At 44.6% G+C, this 23,418-nt stretch overlaps 1 protein-coding gene across 6 annotated transcripts in view; it reads right to left on the minus strand.

The window, feature by feature from the left end:
• Window positions 1–363: 363 nt before the first annotated feature.
• The window catches only part of STX2 (syntaxin 2), a 51,276-nt gene continuing 28,221 nt past the window's right edge, over window positions 364–23,418 (minus strand). Inside the window, exons 5-11 of one of the 6 annotated variants that reach the window (XM_028830169.2) lie at window positions 20,447–20,520; window positions 18,983–19,091; window positions 13,036–13,109; window positions 12,774–12,911; window positions 10,165–10,275; window positions 7,124–7,249; window positions 364–2,644 (exon numbers count right to left, since the gene is read on the minus strand). In XM_028830169.2, coding sequence (XP_028686002.1) covers window positions 7,169–7,249; window positions 10,165–10,275; window positions 12,774–12,911; window positions 13,036–13,109; window positions 18,983–19,091; window positions 20,447–20,520 — 587 coding nt within the window. In that variant the 3' untranslated portion in view covers window positions 364–2,644; window positions 7,124–7,168. Of the gene's footprint in view, window positions 2,706–7,123; window positions 7,250–7,461; window positions 7,588–7,857; window positions 7,984–10,164; window positions 10,276–12,773; window positions 12,912–13,035; window positions 13,110–18,982; window positions 19,092–20,446; window positions 20,521–23,418 lie in introns of those variants that run through there. The other 5 variants (XM_028830168.2, XM_015109711.3, XM_015109712.3 and 2 more) reach the window with 5 other exon arrangements.

The following is a 23,418-nucleotide window of genomic DNA, read 5'->3' on the forward strand; positions in this document are numbered from 1 at the left end:
CGGAACATAGTGAGGGACAGGGAGACCCCCCCATTAACAAATGGAATGTGTCAAGTTGACAGAGGAATTCCAACAGAGTGACTCTGAGATAGAGCCCAAATTCACTGAATTGGTATTTGTCAGAAACAGCAAGAATTCCGGCGAGTCCCTTACCACATGGTACTGACATCTGAGCCATGAACAACAGAAGCTTGTAATATAACACTAATAATCAAAAAATTACCAAATACTTCCAAAATTACTCACATCATTCCACGTAATAGCCACAAGAGCAATTTTCCTAGTAGAACAATTTATTAATGAATATGCAATAAAATATCTCCCCAAAATCTTTCCAGAAATGACAAAGCAGGAAGTGAATACTTTACGCTTCTCTGGAAATTTTTAATGTAAACATGACATATTTGAAGAACTGACTAAAAAGTCACAAGTGAATCTGTAAATACATTTTTAAGTCTGACTTCAAATCGGTACATGAGGCTTAGACATACACGTCATTGGACAAGTGACTTAAATATCTAAATACAAATCAAATAGCATTTTCATAACTTCAACTATAAAAACACAAATGTCAACAGGTACTGCAAATCTAAGATGAATAACTTGAAAAATACCATAATAAGTGTTGTAAAAGGGGAGGACTCATATGACAGAGCTTGAAGGAAAAGTGGGACATCACGGGAGGCAGGTCCCCCCGTGGACGTGATTCCATGCAGGCGTGGAGTCCTGCTGCCACCGGCGTGATCCTGAAATATTGAAAACCCGCAAGACAAGTGATACCTTCAACGAAGCCACAAATCAGTGAGCACATCCCATGACAGGGTGTTTAAAGACCAAAAGAAAAAAAAACAGAGGCAGAATTCCCCTAATAACTCTGCCACACAGTGACCACCATTGAGTGATCCAACGGACGCGTCATGGATGAGGGAGATTCGGAATTTGTTCAGTAAGGGACGCGGCTTCTAAGCTATTCAATATTCTCCACACCCACTGTTTGGAATCAGACATCTCTACATTAGTTTCAAACCAAACAGTGTTAAAAGTCACATGCTTATACCATCACATACAGGAGTCACAAGAGTTAATGATATCTGGGGCATCCTTCATGCACTCCTTTAAAATTCTGACCAGTTACTCTCTTAACAGATGTCCATTCACCAGTTCATACATTTTACAAGTCTAAAAGTAAGTCATATTCTTCTACTAAAAAAAATGAGCAATAAAAAGGTTTAATTATCATGAATTCCTATACATTTTGGAAATTAACTTTTAAAGTTCAGCAAAACATTAGGTACTTAACAACATGTACGTGATCTGTCCAATAGTTTAAATTGATAAGAATTACTCCATGTCTTAGGAATAATTGCCTCGAGTCCCCAGAGTACTGAACCTCGGTTTCATCACCTTCTTAAATTCAGACTTTATCCATGTAAACTGGGAAACTCGAATCTCATATGTAGTGAAAAGAGGCCATGGTCTTCACAGTGCAGTAACCGTTCATTATCCCAGGGGAGGGAAGAGGCAGAAATGGAGCTGAGGCCGAGGCGTTTCTGGAGGGCACCAGCACATTTAAACTCACAGAAGGCACTTGAGGGGCTTTGAGGGGCTTTGCAACCAATGTTTTCTGTGACAAGGGGAAACTTTGTAAACAACTGTAAAAGGTGGCTCCAACACCATGAAGCTTCCTGTTTCACTCAAAAGGCCACACTCAGTATATAAAAATGGGGTAAGATGCTAATATATTAAACAATTTATCAACATTTAAAATTATAGATATCTTACAAAAACCTGTGATAAAAATTATTTCTTCCAACAGGAAATAAACACAACAGTATAAAAGGCCTCTTAATTAGCACATACTAGCTGGGAGAGGGGGAAAGGAAGCCTTAGACCTGAGGTCCAAAAGCTTCAGAACGGCCGGGTGCGGTGGCTCACGCCTGTAATCCCAGCACTTTGGGAGGCTGAGGCAGGTGGATCCGCGGTGGCTCATGCCTGTAATCCCAGCACTTTGGGAGGCTGAGGCAGGTGGATCATGAGGTCAGGAGTTTGAGACCAGCCTGGCCAGCATGGTAAAACCCCGTCTCTACTAAAAAAAATACAAAAAATTAGCTGGGCGTGGTGGCACGTGCCTGTAATCCCAGCTACTCTGAGGCTGAGGCAGGAGAATTGCTTGAACCCGGGAGGTGGAGGCTGCAGTGAGCCGAGATCGCACCACTGCACTCCAGCCTAGGTGACAAAGTGAGACTCCATCTCAAAAAATTAAAAAAAGCTTTATAACATAAAGCATTCCTTCCTAATTAAACTTCATGCACATTTGTAACACTGAAATATTTTTAATATTAAAATGTCCAACATTTTCTTAGTTCAAGGCCAGTGAGAGAGGAGGCTCACACTGCCCACATTCTGTAGTGGGTCACTCAGGGTCATGCATCACACCCACTGTGCTTACGGCGCTTTCACTGAACAAGACGTTCGGTTGTGCTTCTTCCATGAATTCATAAATTAAAAGGTCAGTACTCAATGCCGGGTTACAGCGTCTGAGATTCATTCACGAAATGACAGGATGCTGATCTGGTTGCAGATGTGGTCTGAGTCTCCAAGGATAAATGGCTCTTGGGATATGGTTGCTATGACAATGTTGTTGCTAGGATAATTCCAAGGATCACAAGCAAAATAATTACACAAATAATAATGAATATCATTTTCTGCAAGATAAAGAAAAACATTAATTTGCAATGTATCAAAGAAATCAACAATGTCATCTGCTAACTAAATCCTTCTGGGATTTGGGATAGTTTAAAAAATATATCCAGGGGGCCGGGCGCAGCGGCTCAAGCCTGTAATCCCAGCACTTTGGGAGGCCGAGACAGGCGGATCACGAGGTCAGGAGATCGAGACCATCCTGGCTAACACGGAGAAACCCCGTCTCTACTAAAAAATACAAAAAACTAGCCGGGCGAGGTGGCGGGCGCCTGTAGTCCCAGCTACTCGGGAGGCTGAGGCAGGAGAATGGCGTGAACCCGGGAGGCGGAGCTTGCAGTGAGCTGAGATCCAGCCACTGCACTCCAGCCTGGGCCACAGAGCGAGACTCCGTCTCAAATAAATAAATAAATAATATATCCATCATCAAGAAAGGACTCCTCCTTGTCATAGAAAAGAATGTGCTCTCAGCTCACTGTAACCTCCGCCTCCCGGGTTCAAGCGATTCTCCTGCCTCAGCCTCCCGAGTAGCTGGGATTACAGGCACCCGCCACCATACTCAGCTAATTTTTGTATTTTTAGTAGAGACAGGGTTTCAGCATGTTGGCCAGGATAGTCTCGATCTCTTGACCTCATGATCCACCCACCTCAGCCTCCCAAAGTGCTGGGATTACAGGTGTGAGCCACCACGCCCAGCCGACACTTTCTTTTAATCATAATAAAACCCCAGGATTGCTGTTAATTGGATGAATTACACATCTTTTTAAAACTTTACATGAATTTCTTGTTGGCTGAAAAATCCTATATTTTCTTTCTTTTCTGAAAGGAGGTGTCACTCTGTTGCCGAGGCTGGAGGGCAGTGGTGCAGACATGGCTCCCTGCAAACACATCCTCCTGGGCTCAAGCAATCCTCCCACCTCAGTGTCCCAAGGAGCTAGGATGACAGGCATACACCACCATGCCCAGCTAATTAAAAAATACGTTTTTAAGAGATAGGGTCTTGCTATGTTGCTCAGACTAGTCTCGAACTCTTGGGTTCAAGGGATCTTCCTGCCTTGGCCTCCTGAAGTGCTGGGATTACAGGCATGAGCCACTGCACCTGGCCTTATCTATTTTCTACATTTAAATGTGACGAACATGTGTAAGAAATCAACAAGACATTCATTCATTCTTCTACTGCATTGATGGTCTCAAAGCAGGGCGCGACACAGCATTTAACTTTTTTAAAATTAACAAGTATCCTCACACAAGGGAAAGCGAGGCCACCTTTGGCTTAATAAATGGAGTCTCCTCCAGGAAGTTGTCTGAGGGAAGGGAAGGAAGACACGGCAGGAGGCACCGCGCTGTTGGACTCTGAGTTCTCTTTTTGAAAAGCAGAGATCGAGATCCATCATTTTAATGACAGTTTCAAATGTATGAGTGCTTTTACCTAAGAAATCCTGTTTACTGAGCCTGGACAGCTCTAATACTGCGGCTTCAGTCAGTTATGCAGGGTTTATCAAGAGGCCCATGGCAGGCCCCGGTGAGCCTCCCAGTGACTCCTCACCACCAGGGAGAGCTGCCTGCAGGAGGGCCCCTCCCTGGGATTCTAGTTCCCTGTTAACATCACGCACATTTCCCGCAAAGCCCCAGCCACTCTCTCATCCTCTACATGCACTCCTATGCCCCTCTCTCGGCACCTTCCTAGAAAAACCTCTTCTTCCTTTCTCTGTGATGCCTTCCCTCCCTCCAGAGGGAGGCACGCCCTCGCGCTCAGCAAGTGAGTGTGCTGGGGCCACCTCCAGTCAGCTCCATGCAGCGCTCTCATCTCCTGCCGCTGCTGCGCTGCCTGCCACGCGTCTGGGTGCTCGACGTGTGTGCACTTTCCTGCCACATCTGGCTTTCAGGATGACTGTCAACTACATGCAGTCTAGGGTGCAGGACCCAGGAGTCATTTAACCTCCTGGTGACAGCGAGAGTGGAGAGGCACACCCTGGAGAGTCCAGCTCCAGGTCCGGGCCAGGGCCCTCTCACCAACTAAGACTCCGCCTGTCTCCTTAAAGCAGCGCATCCCACCCATGCTCCCACCCATGCTCCCACCCGTGCTCCCACCCATGCTCCCACCCATGCTCCCACCCATGCTCCTGGGTGATGGGCCTGCACCTGGCACACCCTGCAGGGAGGGGCCGCACCCAGCCCCAGGAAGGCCAATTGCTAAAGGATGAAAGGCTATGTTAATATTTTAAAAGTGAAATTAAGGACCTTAACCACTGCCTTCCTATGCAAAGATAACTGCTGGTATTCATTTTGGTCTGTTTTTTATGAATGAGGATCCTTCTGTGTTCATTCTTATTTACATACACTAGGGTGAAATGGCCAGCCAGGCCCAGGGCACAGGACTTGAAGCCCCACTCCCCATGGGTCACACTGAGAGGAGCCTTCTTTTAGTCAGCCTCAATGCCAAGTAGTGCCCATGAAAAGTAGCGCATTTCACTGTGTCCAAGCTAAAAATTGTAATTTTATCTTTAGTGTAACCACATTAAACTAACCATATGATAGTATTATGAAAAAACTCAGAAAGTACATGTTAGAATCATGAAAATATTGAAAAATACCACTATAACAATGAAGAAAAATCACATGTACAATATGTTCAGCAGAGCTCAGAAGAAAAAAATAGAACATCTTGCCTAATAAGCATCCTACACAAACATCCTGCCTAATAAAAATAGAGTGTAAGAGAGTTCTGACTGCCAAATAATGGAATGTTAACACACGCAGCATCCCAGAGCTCCATATGCAGGAATTCCAGGTGTAATTCTGTGGCTTGTGCATAAATGTCAGAACACTAACTTGAAAACTTCTCATCTGGTAACTGCATATGGTGAACGTAACAGATGCTCACATTAAGATATCAATCTTTTGTTTTGAGACGGTCCCGCTCTGTCACCCAGGCTGGAGTGCCGTGGTGCGATCTAGGCTCACTCTAGCCTCGACCTCCCCAGACTCAGGTGATCCTCCTGCCTCGGCCTCTGGAGTAGCTGGGACTATAGGTGTGTGTGCCACCATGCCCAATTAGTTTTTTGGATTTTTTCTTTTTTTTTTCTGTAGAGACAGGGTGTTGCCATGTTGAAGGAATAAATCTTACAGATTACAAAGCAGTAGTGAGACTTAACTATGCTCGTGATTCCTTTCTGCTGTATGTTAACTTTTTAAAAAGCCTTAGGTGACTATCAAGTCTGCAGTCACTTCCATAACCCAAGAATAAATTCATCAAGGATGACTTGCCACACTCTAGACACCTGGGGACATTTCACAATTGTCTAATACAAGAATTATGCCAAACAAACACTTACAGAGAAATCCCCGCTGTGTCCAACTGTAACACACTGACAGCATTCCCACTTCAGGACTAGTGCCAGGAGGGCTCCCAATGCGTGAGAGAACCAGGGGGAACCACAAAGCCCGCTGGAGTTTAGGAAAGGTGGCGGTCACACCGTGAGCAAAGGCAATGATTCTTTCAATCAACTGGAATTTTATATTCAGAATTCTTTAAGAATTAACAGGCATGCGAACCAAATATAATACATAAGTTTCCTTTTAATATTAAAGAAAATATTTTTAAATAAAATAGATGCTGCCAAATAGAAAGGTCAAAGGATTTTCCTTTCGGTCAATGTTTTTCTGAGCATGAATTCATGCCCTCAATTCCACAGTAAAATGATGCGTTAATGGATTTCATAAAGTACCTTTCAGTGTTGCCAATTACTCTAAAAATTAAAACTCAGGAGACAAAACATTACAAGTTTTGTAACTGAGAATTAATCTTCACTGATATTTCTATGACATTTAATGAAGGACCCACTACCTGTAAAGAGCTAATGGTCTCCTTAGATCAAAAACCAAAGATTCAGGCTGAGTACAATGGCTCATGTCTGTCTATGATCCCAGCACTTTGGGAGGCCGAGGGCCAGGAATTCGAGACCAGCCTGGGCAATACAGAGAGTTCTCATCTCTACTAAAAATAATTTTTAAAAAAATTAGCCAGGTGTGGTGGTGCATGTCTGTAGTCCCAGCTACTCGGGAGGCTGAGGTAGGAGGATAGTTTGAGCCCAGGGGGTCAAGGCTGCAGTGAGCCATGATCATGCCACTGCATTCCATCCTGGGTGACAGAGCAAGACCCTGTCTCAAAAAAACTTTTAAAAACAGGATAAGAAGGTAGCCTTGGTTTAAAAATGAGTTACCACCCAGCCTATGCTTGTTCTCGGCAAACACAGTGGCTGGGCACTAGAATCAGCACACAGGCAGATGTATCACTGGACGGCGTTATCTGTACTGCGTGGCGGGCAAGCTTTTATTAGTTTTATGTCTATTACAATTAAGCAAACACTGTTACTGGTTAATTGCAAACGTTAATAAGTAAATTAGTTGATGAGTTACTTACTCCCACCCTGGCGGAGAGGCATGCACACTGACGTTATCCACACCATCATTTGCCAACTGACAAGCCAATAATTAGAGCGATTATGGCAACCAGAACCACTGACACAGCAATAATTATCCACTTTTTCTGTCAAAGAAAAGCAAGCTGATTACATCACGCATGGTTAGTTTCATATTGCCACATTAAAAGACATCCTTCATTCAAAATAAAACGACCTGACCGGGTGCAGTGGCTCACGCCTGTAATCCCAGCACTTCAGGAGTCTAAGGCAGGTGGATCACCTGAGGTCAGGGGTTTGAGACCAGCCTGGCCAACATGGCAAAACCCTGTCTCTACTAAAAATACAAAAATCAGCTGGGCATGTGTCTGTAATCTCAGCTACTCAGGAGGCTGCGGCAGGAGAATCACTTGAACCCAGGAGGCAGAGGTTGGAGAGAACGAGGATCATGTCACTGCACTCCGGCCTGGGCGACAGAACAAGACTCCATCTCAAAAAAATAATAATAAAATAAAATAAAGCCAAACACCCATCAGAACTCACTTTAGAAGCTAAGTTACAGGACACTGCTTAATCCTGTTGGGCGATTTCCTGAGAGGGTGACTTAATAAGGTCAGACTACTTGGAGATAAGCTGCTATGTAACTGTTATTTCAGGTTTCATCCACGGGGACAGCACGACCATGTTATTTTGCCACATTTCCGATGACGGAGACGTGCAGTTAGTCTTCCGCACGTACAGAGTATGGGCCTGCTAGCTCAGTGGCGGAGAGCCCCATTGCCTCTTCAGGAAGCCCTACACCCTCAGCACTCGGCCTTTTGCTCCTTCTTTTATGTTCTTGGTGGTTACTTCTTCACTGCTCCTGACATAGCACACAGAAAAAAAAAAAAACTCTTCTACAAACGGTGCCTGGCCTCCCTCCGAGGGCCACAGGGCTCCCTAGGAATAAATGCAGGACACTAGGAGTGGGGACGACCCACACCTGAGCCAGGGGCAGCAGCAAAGCATCTGAGTGGCAAGGGGACAGGCAGGCAAGCCAGGAGGGTTCCATTAGCAGGCATCTAATCAAAAAGACAGTGTCATTTCTGAAACAGGCATCACGTCTCTGACCAGTTTACACGCCAGGTACCGTACAGACCCCAAGCACCTCACAGAGCCAGGCTTGCTCATCCACAGGGGAGAATGAAACTGTTTACACCCCCCCCACCTTCCTCCTTTGTAAAACCAATGGACTTTCACTATCGTTTTCACAGGACTGATGTGTTCAGGTCATGGAGAAAGGAACGGGGCTGCCTTCTTTTAATGAAGCTGACTTAGGCCTGGTACTAAGTTAAGCACTTTATACAGGTATCTCTTCACCTCAATTTACATTAGGGGCCAACTGTTTTGAAGCAATAAATGAAATAACATGAGAAACCATATCTGGCATTTCAGAGATGAGGAGCATACTTGGACATACCCAGGAAAAGCGGAGGGTGTGCCCTGGTGGCTGAGCCTGCAGCCCGGGGAGGAGGGGGGGGGTGGTTGTGAGCAGAGGGTGTGCCCTGGCAGCTGAGCCTGCAGCCCCAGGGTGTGAGTGAGGGTGTGGCCTGGCACCTGAGCCTGCAGCCCAGGGGTGTAAGCAGAGGGTGTGGCCTGGCGGCTGAGCCTGCAGCCCAGGGATGTAAGTGGAGGGTGTGCCCTGGCCACTGAGCCTGCAGCCCCGGGGTGCGTCTCAGGGCCATCGCCTGGAGGTGCATCCACACACACAGTCTCACTCCATTTGTTCCTAACTCGGTGAAAATCTCTCTTTACAGAACTTCTGCTGACATCGCACTGAGCCGTCAGCCTCTGAGAAAGGCACCGTGCCCCCACAGCGGTCTTCAGGAAGCGTGAGTGGATACCCAAGCCGGGCTGGGTGCTTGGGTATTCATCTTTCTCCACACTGGAGAGAAACGGCCAGGCAGGGACACACAGTGAGATGCACAGGGCCCAAGTCACTCGGTGGAAATGAGCTTTGTGGTTTCCTAAGTTTGCTCAGAAGAGCTTTCATTCACGCATGATACTCTTTAGATTCAAAGATATTAAAACTCATTTAGAAAGCTCACAGCATCCTCAGCATCTCTGTGTATTAGCACAAGGAGGTGACGACGTGGAAAACCCATGACCTCTGCAGCGTCAGAGGCACTATATGATAAAATGCCTAAGTTAGGAGAATACGTTTTAAATTTTTGCCCCGTAACAAAAAAATCACACAGGTTCCCTGAACCCTTTTAAATGCAAAGTCTGTGCATCTTAAGTGAAAGGGGCTCCCTTCTTTTGAGAATCCCTTTAAGTGGGTGCTACCTAAGATTGCAGGTCCACGGTCTCAAATAATTCTCTTCTTTCCTCCAAACCAAGAATTCACAAATAACCTAAATAAAAAATCAGTGTTCATTGCATCAAATGTGTAGCCAACAATCTGGTGCCAGGCACCGTGGCTCACTCCCAAAGTGCCTGTAATCCCAGCAGTTTGGAAGGCGGAGATGGGCAGATCACTTGAGGTCAGGAGTTCGAGACCAGCCTGGCCAACACAGTGAAACCCTATCTCTACTAAAAATACAAAATTAGCCTGGCATGGTGGCCGGTGCCTGTAATCCCAGCTACTCAGGAGGCTGAGGCATGAGAATCACTTGAACCCGGGAGGCAGAGGTTGCAGTGAGCCGAGATCACTCCATTGCACTCTACTAGCCTGGGCAACAAGAGCGAAACTCCAATCCAAAAAAAAAGAAAAAGTGCTGGGATTGCAGGCATGAGCCACCACATCCAGTCCTGGGGTTTTAATTACTTAGAACACAAAAGGGTTTATACTACAAATAATTCATCCAATAAACTTTTTAAAATTTTTAGCAAAAAGAATTATTTCCATTTTTAAACAATTATTTTAAATTGAATATTTAAAACAAAACATTTATTTAATTAATTATTTCTTGGAATACCTTTCAGGCAGGCTTACATCAATGTATTACAACTTGAAACCAAATAAAGAGAAAAACGCAGCTTAATTCTTCCAAGCCAAACTCACCCTTCTCGCCTTGCTCTGATATTTGATAGCTTTTTTTGTTTCTTCTTTAGCGTGTTCTACATAGTCTGTGGCATTCATAATGTTTCTTTCTATGTTGTTGATCATTTCACCCTTAAAACAAAAGTTTCAAACTTAGAAGACATTTTCAAATGGCTTAATTATGTATCTTTAAGACAACCATAGAACAAAGGTTTTATGTAAACATGATGTGCATGTAACGGATACTGAGGGTTTTTTTCACATTTACAGAAAGATAAAAGATGAGGCCATTATACATGTGCCGGTGCAAAGCAATCAAAACTCAACTTATATTTTAAAAAGAACGGAAAGGAAAGGGCTGCCATGTTGATAATTAAAGGCATCTCAAGTCAATTCTGAGATACCTTTGGCACGCAGACACTGCGACAGACGGGCAGGGGGAGGAGGCAGCCCGCTTTCGGTTGAACTAGTATCTTACCATTATGCAGACAGACAATGTACAAAGAATGACATCTTTTCCACAAAGTACAAAACTGTAACTACCTCTTTAATCAGTACACTGAGCACAGCTGACATCTGACACTCAGCTGACTACATCAATGAGCAAAATGTAAACAGGGGTGAATTCAGCAAAGTGTGAGGGAGAAAACGTATTACCTGGTTTTCTGTCCACAGACACAACCTGCAGCAGTGAATCGTAAAGCATTGAAGAATGACGGACAGTTAACTCAGTCACAAACTTCAACTTACTAGTAAGCTCTGACTATGCAAACATTTGCATTAGATGAGTCAATATAATGTAATACCAACAGACTTCTAAAAGGAAACAGTGAAACAAAGCCAGGGATACAGCCATTTTTCTAACCGAGCTTAATGCAATGCATTTGGTATAGAGCAATTACAACTGAAGTCTAAGGTACTACAAAAGCTTTAGTAATTACAGAAATCATCTCTCATTCTTTCTGGCCAGCTGGTTTCCTTTGGAATGCTTCCTGGTAATAAGTAGCCAACGGTAATCAGACTCCCCACACTCCACTTCTCATATCGTGAATAGCAATGGGGCCCCCCAAATCAAAAAGGAGTAAGATTATCCCATCCCTGCCCTCTGTGTAGCTGTTGGTTTCCTCTAGCAAATGCTTAGAAATACAAACATTAGCCGGGCATGGTGGTGCACACCTGTGCTCCCAGCTGCTCGGGAGGCTGAGGCGGGAGAATTGCTCCAGGCCAGGAGGCAGAGGCTGCACTGAGCCAAGACTGTACTACTGCACTCCAACTTGGGCAACAGAGCAAGACCCCGTCTCAAAAAAAAAAAAAAAAAAAATAGGCATGGTGCCTGAGTTTTTCACACACATTCTCATGATAAAGTTCCTCGAAATGAACAGTGTTTCTTAACAAGGTTGGTGAGGCACGCAGGAACAATTCTGCGTGTGGGTGGATTCCTGTCCCACCTTACACAATCCAGGCAGTCCCAGAAAATAAGCCCATCAGATGTGAACCTATTTAGGGGACGACTGCAGCCAAAACAGATCCTGAAACCAGCCTCAGGAGGAGTGAGGAAACCATTTTCTTAGGATGGTTCGATATAAATGCTTCCGCTTCACCTGGTGGTCAGCTGAATCCTAACCAGCAACAGAGTCCTATCTCCATGGTGTTTGAAAAATAGGGAGAGGACCTTATTCAAAGGCAAAGAGCGAGTGTGAACATCCCCATGCACATCACGGAGCATGTGAACGGTGATCCATCCCGTACTTTACACGGAGTTACATACATACATATATACAATTTTTTTTTTTTTTGGAGACAGGGTCTCAGTCTGTCACCCAGGCTGGAGTGTAGTGGCGTGACCATAGCTCACCACAGCCTTGAACTCATGGGCATAAACAATCCTCCCACCTCAACCTCCCAAAGGAGTTTTCCATTTTTTAAGAATTGCATTAACTCTTCAGTTCACTCAGAAGGGCCCTTCCACTCCTGCTGTCACTCCCTGTCTGTGTTACTGGGCAGATGGGAAACCCCGTGTAACAGGCACGAGCTTTTACCTGTGTCATAGATTGTATCCCCACTTGGGGTTGATTCTTTCAGACATTTCTCCTAGTTATTACTGTAATATATGCTCCTTGCAGACAATCTGAAAATAAGTACTTTTAGAGAAGATTAAAATTCCCATAGTCTCACTGCCAATACGCTGTTTGATATACGCCTTTCCTTCTGTGAATACTGTTTTATGGAGCTGAGCTCATGCCACATGCTTGCATTTATGTATTCATACATATGCACGGACATACAAAGAAGATCTTTGTATCTCCCTTTTCTCCTAATTCTAGCACACATCTCTGTATATTTCAATGAGAATTCTCCATGAACAAAGTTGAGGTTGCCTGTGGTTGCCTAAAAGGCTGACCTACGAACGCTCCATAATTTAATTCACTGGACCAGTCCCTTCCTGTTAACACTTCGACTGTCAAAGCTGCTTCCAGCATTTCAGCATCACACATAACACTGCAATTAACTTGAATTTGGTGGATTCAAAATAACAGCTTTCCTAGATACATCCTCTAGATAGAGTGGGATGCAGTAAGATCTTACACATGACTGTATCTCTCTTGGAGAATGCAAGAGTCTGTAACTACCTGAGTCTCCACAAACATAGCCATGTCCATGAACATCTCATGCAACTCTCTGATGCTGGTCTCCAGCTTCATGATGTCCTTGTGACGTGACTCGATTTCATTGAGAGCTTGTCTAGTAATTTGTGAATCTGATATAATCTTGGAAAAACAAAAATAAAAGAGAATATTAATAAACTGACGATGGGTTTGGGAGTTAAAGGGTTTTTAGAAAGCTCTGTCTACAGAAGAGGATATGGAGCCACAGGGCCGTGCCCCCACTCACGTCGGAAATGAAGATGGACGGCTTCCCGCTCTCCAGCATCTCTTCCAGCTCGTCATCTGTGGTGGTTCTCCCAGCTGAAAGACCCGCAACCACAGCCCCACTCAGAATGCAGCACAATTTAAAAACAAGGCCGTTTGCAACCATAAGTTAGCAACTACAGTCGTAGTTGTTAGCATTTTTCAATAATTTTTTTAAACCTTTTCTTAAGCAGATATTGACAATGAGAAATGAACCTAAGATTGAGACGCAGGAAGAACTAAAAACACTCCAAAAAACTTTATGTTACGAACAACACAATTTCATTTTAATATTAGTGAGAAACAACTGCAGAAAGGAAATCGGTAAACAATGTTTTGGCACACTGGTTTCCCTAAGAGTTTAACTCTGCCTCATGTAAAAGGGGGTTAAGCTGAATGTAGCATGTATTAAATGGGGATCAATAAAGTCTATGTAATGAGAGTCAGAAGCCCGAACACTTTCCATGTTCTGAGAGGGAGGCTTGCTCTGTAGCCCAGGCTGGAGTGCAGTGGCGTGACCTTGGCTCACTGCAACCTCTGCCTCCCAGGTCCCGGTACAAGCAATTATCCTACCTCAGTCTCCTGGGTAGCTGGGATTACAGGCACGCGCCACTATGCCCAGCTAATTTTTGTATTTTTAGTAGAGACAGGGTTTCACCATGTTGGCCAGGATGGTCTTGAACTCCTGACTTCATGATCCGCCCGCCTCGGCCTCCCAAAGTGCTGGGATTACAGGCATGAGCCACCGTGCAAATGTGTAATGACTTCTAAGAAACATGTACACAGGTTTTTGGAAACCTAACTGTTAATTACTATTTTTCATAGTTTGTGCCACAGAAAACAAAAGAAAATGAATAAATGTCATAATAATTCAAATGTCATCTAAGAAGCAGCATTATTCATAATTGCCAAAAAGTGGAAACAATGCAAACGTCTGTCCCCCGATGCCTGTGGGAGCAAACTGCGGTCTAGCCACACGCTGACGCACAATTCAGCCACAAAAAGAAAGGATGCTTTGGGGTTTTGTTGTTTTGGTTTTTGAGACAGGGTCTCACTCTGTCGCCCAGGCTGGAGTGCAGGGGCACAATCACAGCTCACTGCAACCTCTTCCTCCTGGGTTCAAGCAATTCTCATGCCTCAGACTCCTGAGTGGTGGGGACTACATGGGTGCGCCACCACGCCCAGCTAATTTTTGTATTTTTTGGTACAGGTGGGGTTTCACCATTTTGGCCAGGCTGGTCTCGAACTCCTGACCTCAAGTGATCTGCCCACCTCAGCCTCCCAAAGTGCTGGGATTATAGGCGTGAGCCACCGTACCCAGCCTGGGTCTTACTCTGTCATCCAGACTGGAGTGTAGTGGTGTAATCTCAGCTCACTGCTGCCTTGACCTCCTAGGCTCAAGCAATCCTCCTGCCCCAGCCTCCCGAGTGACTGAGATTATAGGCACACACCCCATGCCTAGTTTATTTTTTTTTTTATTTTATTTTATTTTTTTACAGACGGGGTCTTGCTATGTTGTCGAGCTGGTCTTGAACTCCTGGCCTCAAGTAATCCTCCCACCCTGGATTCCCAACCAAGGTGTTGGGATTAGTATAGATGCGAGCCACCACATCCCACCCACCCCATGATGAAACCTTGCAAAAACTGTGTTACAGGAAAGAAGTCAGCCACAGAAGAACAAACAGTGTATCATTCCGTTTACACGAAACATCCAAAATGGAAAATGTGCAGGGCTAAAAAGTAGAATGCAGTTGCCTTGGGCTAGGAGAAGAGGAAATGCAGAGTGACTGGTGGTGGGTGTGAAATTTCCTTTTGGTGTGATAAAAGTGTTCTAAAATTGATTGTGTGTGGAAATATGCCAAAAACCACTGAATTAATTGTATGCCCCAAATATCATTCACATATTAAGAGATTTACTTCTAAATAAAGTGGTTGAGATGTCATTTAATGAAAAAAGTTTAAAGTTAGTAAACTGCAAAATTTGTTTACTTACACTGTTTTTTTGGAGGTAATTCTCAATCATTTAAAAATCTATATAAGGGCAAACATGGTGGTTTACATGTATAATCCCAGTGCTTTGGGAGACCAAGGTGGAAGGATTGCTTGAGGCTAGGAGTTTGAGACTAGCCTGGACAACATAGCAAGACCCCATCTCTACAAAACATAAAATAAAATAAAATTTTAAAATCTATTCAAAATAGCTCAATAAGGAGATTCTCTCAGTTTTGCTTTGCTTTTTTAAAAACATGAAAAGTGTTTTAAATAATGTAAAAAATAATCATCAAAACTAGAAATTTCAGCTTGGGCAACACAGTGAAAACCTCATCTCTACAAAAAATGAAATTAGCCGGGCGTGGCGGTGTGCGTCCGGGCCCCGCTCGAGAGGCTGAGGTGGGAGGATCCCTGGGAGGCCACAATAAATGGTTACTACAACATTGCACTCCAGCCTGGGTGACAGAGTGAGACTCTCAAAAAAAAAAAAAAAAAAAAAACCTAAAAGTTACAGTTCATGTCTCACGTTCACAAAGCTCTTCCCACTGGCTGACCGCTAAGTCTGAGAAACAGCCTGGGGTCATGGCATGTGAAACGCAGCGTACGTTCCTAATTCCTTCTCCGGAATGCTGAAATCCAAAACATTATGAAACCTGGGTTTTCTCTTAAGCTTGATGTCAATATTCAATGAGCGGCAAAATCTGACCTAAACTGAGTCATGGCTATTTATAATCTTAACTCATCCCACTTACTGTGAATACTCACCTTTCTCTGGAGAGCTCTGTGAATGTGCCTGATTACAGGCTGCCATCCTAGACCCCACCTGGGGAGTACATAATACACCTCTTATACATCGTACTGTCTTCCTAAAATCTGAACCGTTCTGAACTCTGAAACACACACAGCCCCAACCATTCCAGAGAAAGCACTGTGGGCCTGTCTAACATGCCCTGGTACAAGAAGAAACTCACTTGCCATTTGAAGAAATGAAGCACACAGCACAGGGAAAGATATCCTGTGATACAAGGTAAGAAGCCTGCCTGACGACAGGGCTGACTGAAGGAAGAAAGACAGGGTTTCGAAAAAATGGTTCTAGGTGCAAGGATTTGGAGAAGACCACCGCTGTGTGGCCAGAGTGACGCCATCCTGAAGGAAAACTGCCGTGACGACCGATGTTTGACTCGTGCATGCCAAGCTGTTCTGCAACGAGGTCTGAAGACAATGCCTGTGGCGCAGGCAACCTCTCATCAAGATGCTCACCCAGCCTGACCAGTGGTCGCAAGTCTCGTCAAGCAAGTCTGAAGACAGGGCTGGCTGCACGCGTTCTACCCCGAAAGCCTGCTTTATAAAGAACGCTTTCTGGAGGGCAGGCGGCTGTGGGGATCCACCATCTCTGTCTCTTGGGGGCTTGTGTTCGTACGTCCCTATTCAGTGTTTCCTTCCGAGACACTGGATTTGTTAGCCTCTTTCTTTGGCCTCTCTGCTCGCTCAGCCTTTGGGGGTGAGTTTGCATAGATCTGCTCACTTCGGAATAGCCACATGGAGGGTTTAGAATTTAACAGACTTAAAAGAATTACTAAAAAAAACTCCCAGCATGTATATGATACTTCATTGCTTATAAGACACGTTCACAAACAGTACTGCATTCAACAGAGCACGATTGCAAGAGAAGAAACTCGAAATGAAATTCTGTGGGCTAAGATAGAATAATGTGGGAAAGAGAGGAGAGACAGGTGATCTGATCCGCTACGGGATTCACGGGGAGTGAAGACAGGATGAACCTGCAGGAGAGACGGCGCGGGGCCTTCAACCCCAGGCTGGGGGACACCGTGCTAGGAAGTGCTCACCACAGAGTCCCAGAGCGCAAATCCTCACAGTGCAACCAGCTGCCTATAATGATGACGTTCACTTTAAAAAGGACTAACAGATCCCTGAAGTCAAAGCGGTTTGTAAAAACTTTTCACAGAAAAGCAGTCTAGTCGACATCATGATGGAGCATTTCTGCCAGGATGGAGCAACAGGGACCGTCTTTTCCCTGCCACTTGAAATAACAACAACAAACCCACCAAAATCTACAAAACAATGATTTCAAGACCCTAAGCGTCAGGCCACACGCAGATTCCCCACAGATGGAAACAAGCCAGGCGAGCCTGCCGCTGCCCCCAGGTGGAATTCTTGTGTAGGCCACAGAGCAGACAGGGCCCAGGGGAGCCCGGAGGTCCCCAGGCAAAGGCACAGAGCTCAGGGGAGACCAAGGCAACCGGATTTGCAAGATGGAGTACGAGAGATGAGAGAGATGCAGAGAGCGAGCTGCACAGACCCCGCATGCTCACTGGAGGGCTGACTGGCGTGCCAGACAGAACACGCTGCCAGGCAGATGAGGGTGCCATGAGGTTCGCAGCCATCAGAGCAGGTACTCAGAAGGGTCTTGCGTCAGGAGTAATGAACGACAGGCCTGCAAATAAAGCTGCTCTGCTTCCTTTAAACACAAGATCCCAAAGGATAAACCATGCTCATGTGATTTAACTACATTCTAAAACAAAGGCCAAGGAGATTTACAAAAACACTCAAAATACAGAAATACCCACCACCCAACAAAGTAACATTCACAATGTCTGGCACACACTCGAAATTTACCAGGCTTGCAAAGAAGCAGGAAAACACAAGCCACAGAAAGGAAGGAAATCAACCAACCAGAGCAGACAGGACACTGGAGTTGGCAGACAAAGAGGTGACAAGTTACTGCAAGTGCGTCCCAGGTGTGCAGTGGGAGCAACACGGGAGCCACAGAAAACACCCAGCAGAACTAGCAGCAGAAACCACAGCGTCTCAGCGTCCCAGGTGTGCAGTGGGAGCAACACGGGAGCCACGGAAAACACCCAGCAGAACTAGCAGCAGAAACCACAGCGTCTCAGCATCCCAGGTGTGCAGTGGGAGCAACACGGGAGCCACGGAAAACACCCAGCAGAACTAGCAGCAGAAACCACAGCGTCTCAGGTGAAACATACACTGGAGGAGGTTAAAGGCACATCACACAAGGAAGAGAAACTGACCAAAACCAAACACACTGGAAAAGAGCATCTAAAACATGAGGAGCCTCGCTGAGCTGGGGGACAAGGTCAAGCAGCCTGCAGCCTGGCGGGTGTATGACAACATTCTCCGAGGGGGACGTGCAGCGTTGGGAGCCGGGATGGGCCTGAGGCTTCATCTGACCTGCGAGCTGACAGGCTGGCCTGCCAGGACTCCGTGGAGGCCGGCAGAAGGTCCAAGGCCCCAGGTCAGGGACAAAGGGCTTTCCTACTCACAGCACAGCAGGCAACCTGAGGCTCATGAGCAGCTGTCCACAGCCCCCAGTCTCATGGGGAGACGGAGAGCAGCCACAGTGGGACATCCTCACAGTGGGTCTGTGTGTCTGAAGGACCTGAGCTTGGGAACCCCAATCTTTCACAATGGGGAGTCTGCAAACCTGACCAACCTTTATCCCCGAAACAGACCCGTCTGTCCCCGAAGAAGGCACCATGTCCACTGCCATGGCCAATGGTCCCCACAGACACCCTTGAAAAGAGTCTGGGGTAGTAGGGCTGCTGCCTCTGCTCACGGACAAGGAGAGCTGTGGGGAGCCACGAAGATGCCCCCGAACCAGGGCAGGATGGGACTGAGGACACAGAAACACTCGAAGAGGAAATGACTGAACACTCTCCCAATCTCCCTGAAACTCTAAAAGGAATGGCAACGAGCAAGGTAAACCCCACCGCTTAGGACTTCCTGAAGAACAGGTTTGCCCAGCTCACGGCACAGGGAGCTACAAGTGGTCTTTGGGTTTTACAGTATTGGTGAAAATAGACATGGAGTTCCTTTTCTGAAGTTAAAGTCATTTGAAGTGGGACCCTAAGGGAGAAAAACATGATTTTAACAAAGACGGAGTCTCCATTACTCACTTATCTCCAGCTGGCGCTGGATGCGGCCCTTGCTCCGCTCCCGAAACAGAGTCTGTGCCTCATTGTACTCCGCCATGGCTTCCACAAACTTCCGAGACAGCACCGAATGCTAACAACACAGGAAAACTACATTCGTATCTGAGGGCCATGCCTTCCACTGAAAGTGACATGCAAGACATGCATTTTGGAAACTCAAACTACATGTTCTTCTGTTCCTGCAAATGGAAAATGACAGTGGCAAAGTCCCCATGATAGCATCTGTGCTAAGAACTTTGCATGCATCATCTTACCTAATTTTCACAAGAGCCCTATTATGCCAGTCACATCCCTCTTAAAGAAAACCACGACTTTGAGGTCATTAGCCCAAGGTCACAGGCTTTTCTGATAAACATGGATCACCGCTGGGACCCAGGCAGGTGGACCCCAGAGTCCACGTGCTTCATTGCCTCGTGCCCACGAGGCCTCAGGGCTCTGTCTTCCTCTGGGCTGCACCACAAACCACTGAAACGTGGCGGCCTGACCACAAACACTCAAATCATTGGGATAATCCCTGCTCTTCGGAATAGAACTCTGTTGATAGATTGAATATATTTTTCTTCACAATAAAGAGATGTTCTACAAATACTGTGAAAGGAAAATAAAATCGCAGGACCTCACACTCACTACCCCAAAGGGACAGTTAAGCTTGGGAACTAAGTCATACAAAACACTGCCCTCCCTCCTCTTCCCAAACAGATGGCTGCAGGGACAGAAGGCCGCACACCTCCCCAGCGGCCTCCCACACAAAGTGTTCACAAGGAAATTCCTCGTGGGTCCCCGACTCTTTCAGAATCCATATCCCCCCAAAAACTAACTCTAAAACCGAGTTCTGCTGAATCTCACCCTGACAATGTCGGTCAGCCGCTTATCTTCACCGGTACAGGACAAAGACAAGACCACAAGTCACCCTCGGCCCACCCTGAGAAATGCATGGATAGCTCCTCCCTCAACTCGGGCTCACATTGGCCCAGGTAGGAGGCACGGGAGGAGTGCAGAATCAACCCCTACTCCTCTCTTTCCACATGTGAAATGTGAACGCAGTGAGCACTGACCAAAGCCTCACAACAGCATGGCCACCTCGCTGCCTACCCCCGCTTTTTCTCTCTTTTTTCCCCCTTTCCTCCTTCCTCTCCTGCCTGCCCTCTCCCCTTTAAATATCAAAGTCCTCAAAACCCTCTTCGGGAAAGGCACAAACCACAGATCCTACCCTAATTTGTATTTCTTTTTTCCAAGTGTGTCCTCAGCTTTGGCAAAATAAACCTCTGTCTCAGATACTTTTGTTTTATAATACTGTATTATTTTTGTGCATAAATACTGTGAGGATAAGCATGACAGTAAAGATGAAATTATTCAGAGTCTGCAAGAAGAAAGTAAAAACACTTATTCTGCGGCATTACTTCCATCTAAATGAGGCTGATACCAAACCTGGGTTCTTCGTATCCGAAGATCCACTGAAGTCCGGTTCCCACTCTCATCCTGATCAAAACTTTGTTCAATAGCTAGGAATAAATAGGAAATAATTACTTTCCAAATTTAAAAATGAAAATGTTTCAAGTCTAACTTCAAATTCCTTTTATTTCTTATCTTTCAAGTACCTTTATAAAACTTAAGCTAATGAACAAGTGACCTTTTAAAGCAATCTACTAAAGAGACAATCCCTCAATAGGAAATTGTTTTTTGAGACAAGGTCTGGCTCTATCACCCGGGCTGCAGTGCAGGGGCACAATCTCGGCTCACTGCAACCTCAGCCTCCCAGGCTCAAGCAATCCTCCCACCTCAGCCTCCTGAGTAGCTAGGATTACAGGCATGTGCCACCACATCAAGCTAATTTTTGTATTTTTTGTACAGACGGGATTTTGCCATGTTGCCCAGGCTGGTCTCGAACTCATGAGCTGAAGTGATCCACCTGCCTTGGCATCCCAAAGTGTTGGCATTACAGGTGTGAGCTACTGCACCCAACCCCATCAACAGGAAATTATTACTGCTCTTGAGAAGCATGTATATGTAGATACACACAGATATATATACACATATATGCACACATATATACACAGATACACAGATATATATATACATATATGCACACATATAGACACAGATACACAGAGAGACATATACACATATATGCACACATATATACACAGATACACAGATATATACACATATATGCACACATATATACACAGATACACACAGATATATATGCACACATATATACACAGATACACAGATATATATACACATATATGCACACATATATACACAGATACACAGATATATATATACATATATGCACACATATAGACACAGATACAGAGACATATACACATATATGCACACATATATACACAGATACACACAGATATATATACACATATATGCACACATATATACACAGATACAGGTATATATACACATATATGCACACATATATACACATATATACACAGATATATATACCCATATATGCACAGATACACACAGATACACATATATGCACACATATATACACAGATACACACAGATATATATGCACACATATATACAGATATACACAGATATATATACACATGTATGCACACATATATACACAGATACAGATATATACATATATGCACACGTATATACAGATACACACAGATATATATATGCACACATATATACAGATACACACATATATACACATTTATGCACACATATATACACAGATACAGAAATATATACATATATGCACACATACACAGATATATACACATATATGCACACATATACACAGATACACACAGATATATATACATATATGCACACATATATACACAGATATATACACATATATGCACACATATACACAGATACACACAGATGTATATATACATATATGCACACATATATACACAGATACACACATATATACACACATATGCACACATATATACACAGATACACACAGATATATATATACACACATATATACAAATACATATTTACTCATCCAAAAAAATGGAAACATAATCAACAAATTTTAAAACTGGGTACCGCTAAAGGGAAAGGAGAAACAAGGGGGGACAAAGAAAGAAGTTAGACTCTGAATATGTTTTATAAATTTGACTTCAGAATAATATAAATACTTCACAAAACTATAATGCAAAATTAAATTTTAAAAGCATTAATCCCTAAACTTCAAAGGAAAAAATAAAACTAACAGTAAGTCAAGTTAATGATATAAACACACAGAGGAGCCGGGTGCGGTGGCTCACACCTGTAATCCTAGCACTTTGGGAGGCTAAGGCAGGCAGATCACTTCAGGTCAAGAGTTTGAGACCAGCATGGCCAACATGGTGAAACCCTGTCTGCACTACAAATACAAAAATTAGCCAGGCGTGGTGGCAGTTGCCTGTAATCAGAGCTACTAGGGAGGCTGAGGCAGGAGAATTGCTTGAACTCAGGAGGCGGAGGTTGCAGTGAGCCGAGATCGCGCCATTGCACTCCAGCCTAGGGGACAAGAGCGAATCTCCATCTCAAAAAAATAAATAAACACACAGAGGAAAAACCATTCAAAGTAACTTGAAAACCCAGTAATTTGTAGCTGGACACAGTGGCGTGTGCCTGTAGTCACAACTGCTGGGGGGATCACTTGAGCCTAGGAGTTCGAGGCTGTAGTGCACCATGATCACACTGGTGAACAGTCACTGCACTACAGCCTGGCCAGCACAGCAAGACCTCAGGTCAAACAACAACAACAACAACAACAAAAAGTAATCTGATTATATCGCCCAGTGGGATACACCTATAGACAAAAAGAATGAAAAAAAAAATAAAAAATAAACTTTTAAGTAATCATACTCTTGACAGTAGATGCTGGCATAATTATTTTGGGTCTGTTGTTGTGTGTACTATGAATAGCAAGTGAATAATTATGTAAGTGTCAGTGAGAACCAGAATTTGGGGCATAGTTGAAAGGATATAAAGATATAATATCGCCTGTATTAAGTAAAAATCCTTTCAAAAAAATTTTTTTAGTCCTTCCTTTATTCTTAATTTGGAGTCTCAGTAACAAATCATGATTCATTTTATCTTTTTAAAAAATCTTAGCCCAATCCACTGCAAAAGCCCAGGAAACAATGGTCAGGTCATCGTCATGTATGGCAATACATTCCCCAGTATGCCGACCTCGGTGTCTAGATAACATTCTTCAGACACAGCAGCGGGGCTCCCTGGGGAAATGGCTGATCCCAGGCCCAGGAAAGGAAAGGGGTGAAATGAGCATGGGTCCTTTTGTCACAGCAAAAAGTGGAAAGGCTGTCACAGACAATGAGGGGCCTACCAAAAGGACTCAAGAGTCCACCTTACTAGCGAAAGGGACCATCTGAGCATTGAGGAGAACGCAACAATGAAAA

The sequence above is a fragment of the Macaca mulatta genome, chromosome 11 (assembly GCF_049350105.2).
Source record: "Macaca mulatta isolate MMU2019108-1 chromosome 11, T2T-MMU8v2.0, whole genome shotgun sequence".
NCBI lineage: Eukaryota > Metazoa > Chordata > Mammalia > Primates > Cercopithecidae > Macaca > Macaca mulatta.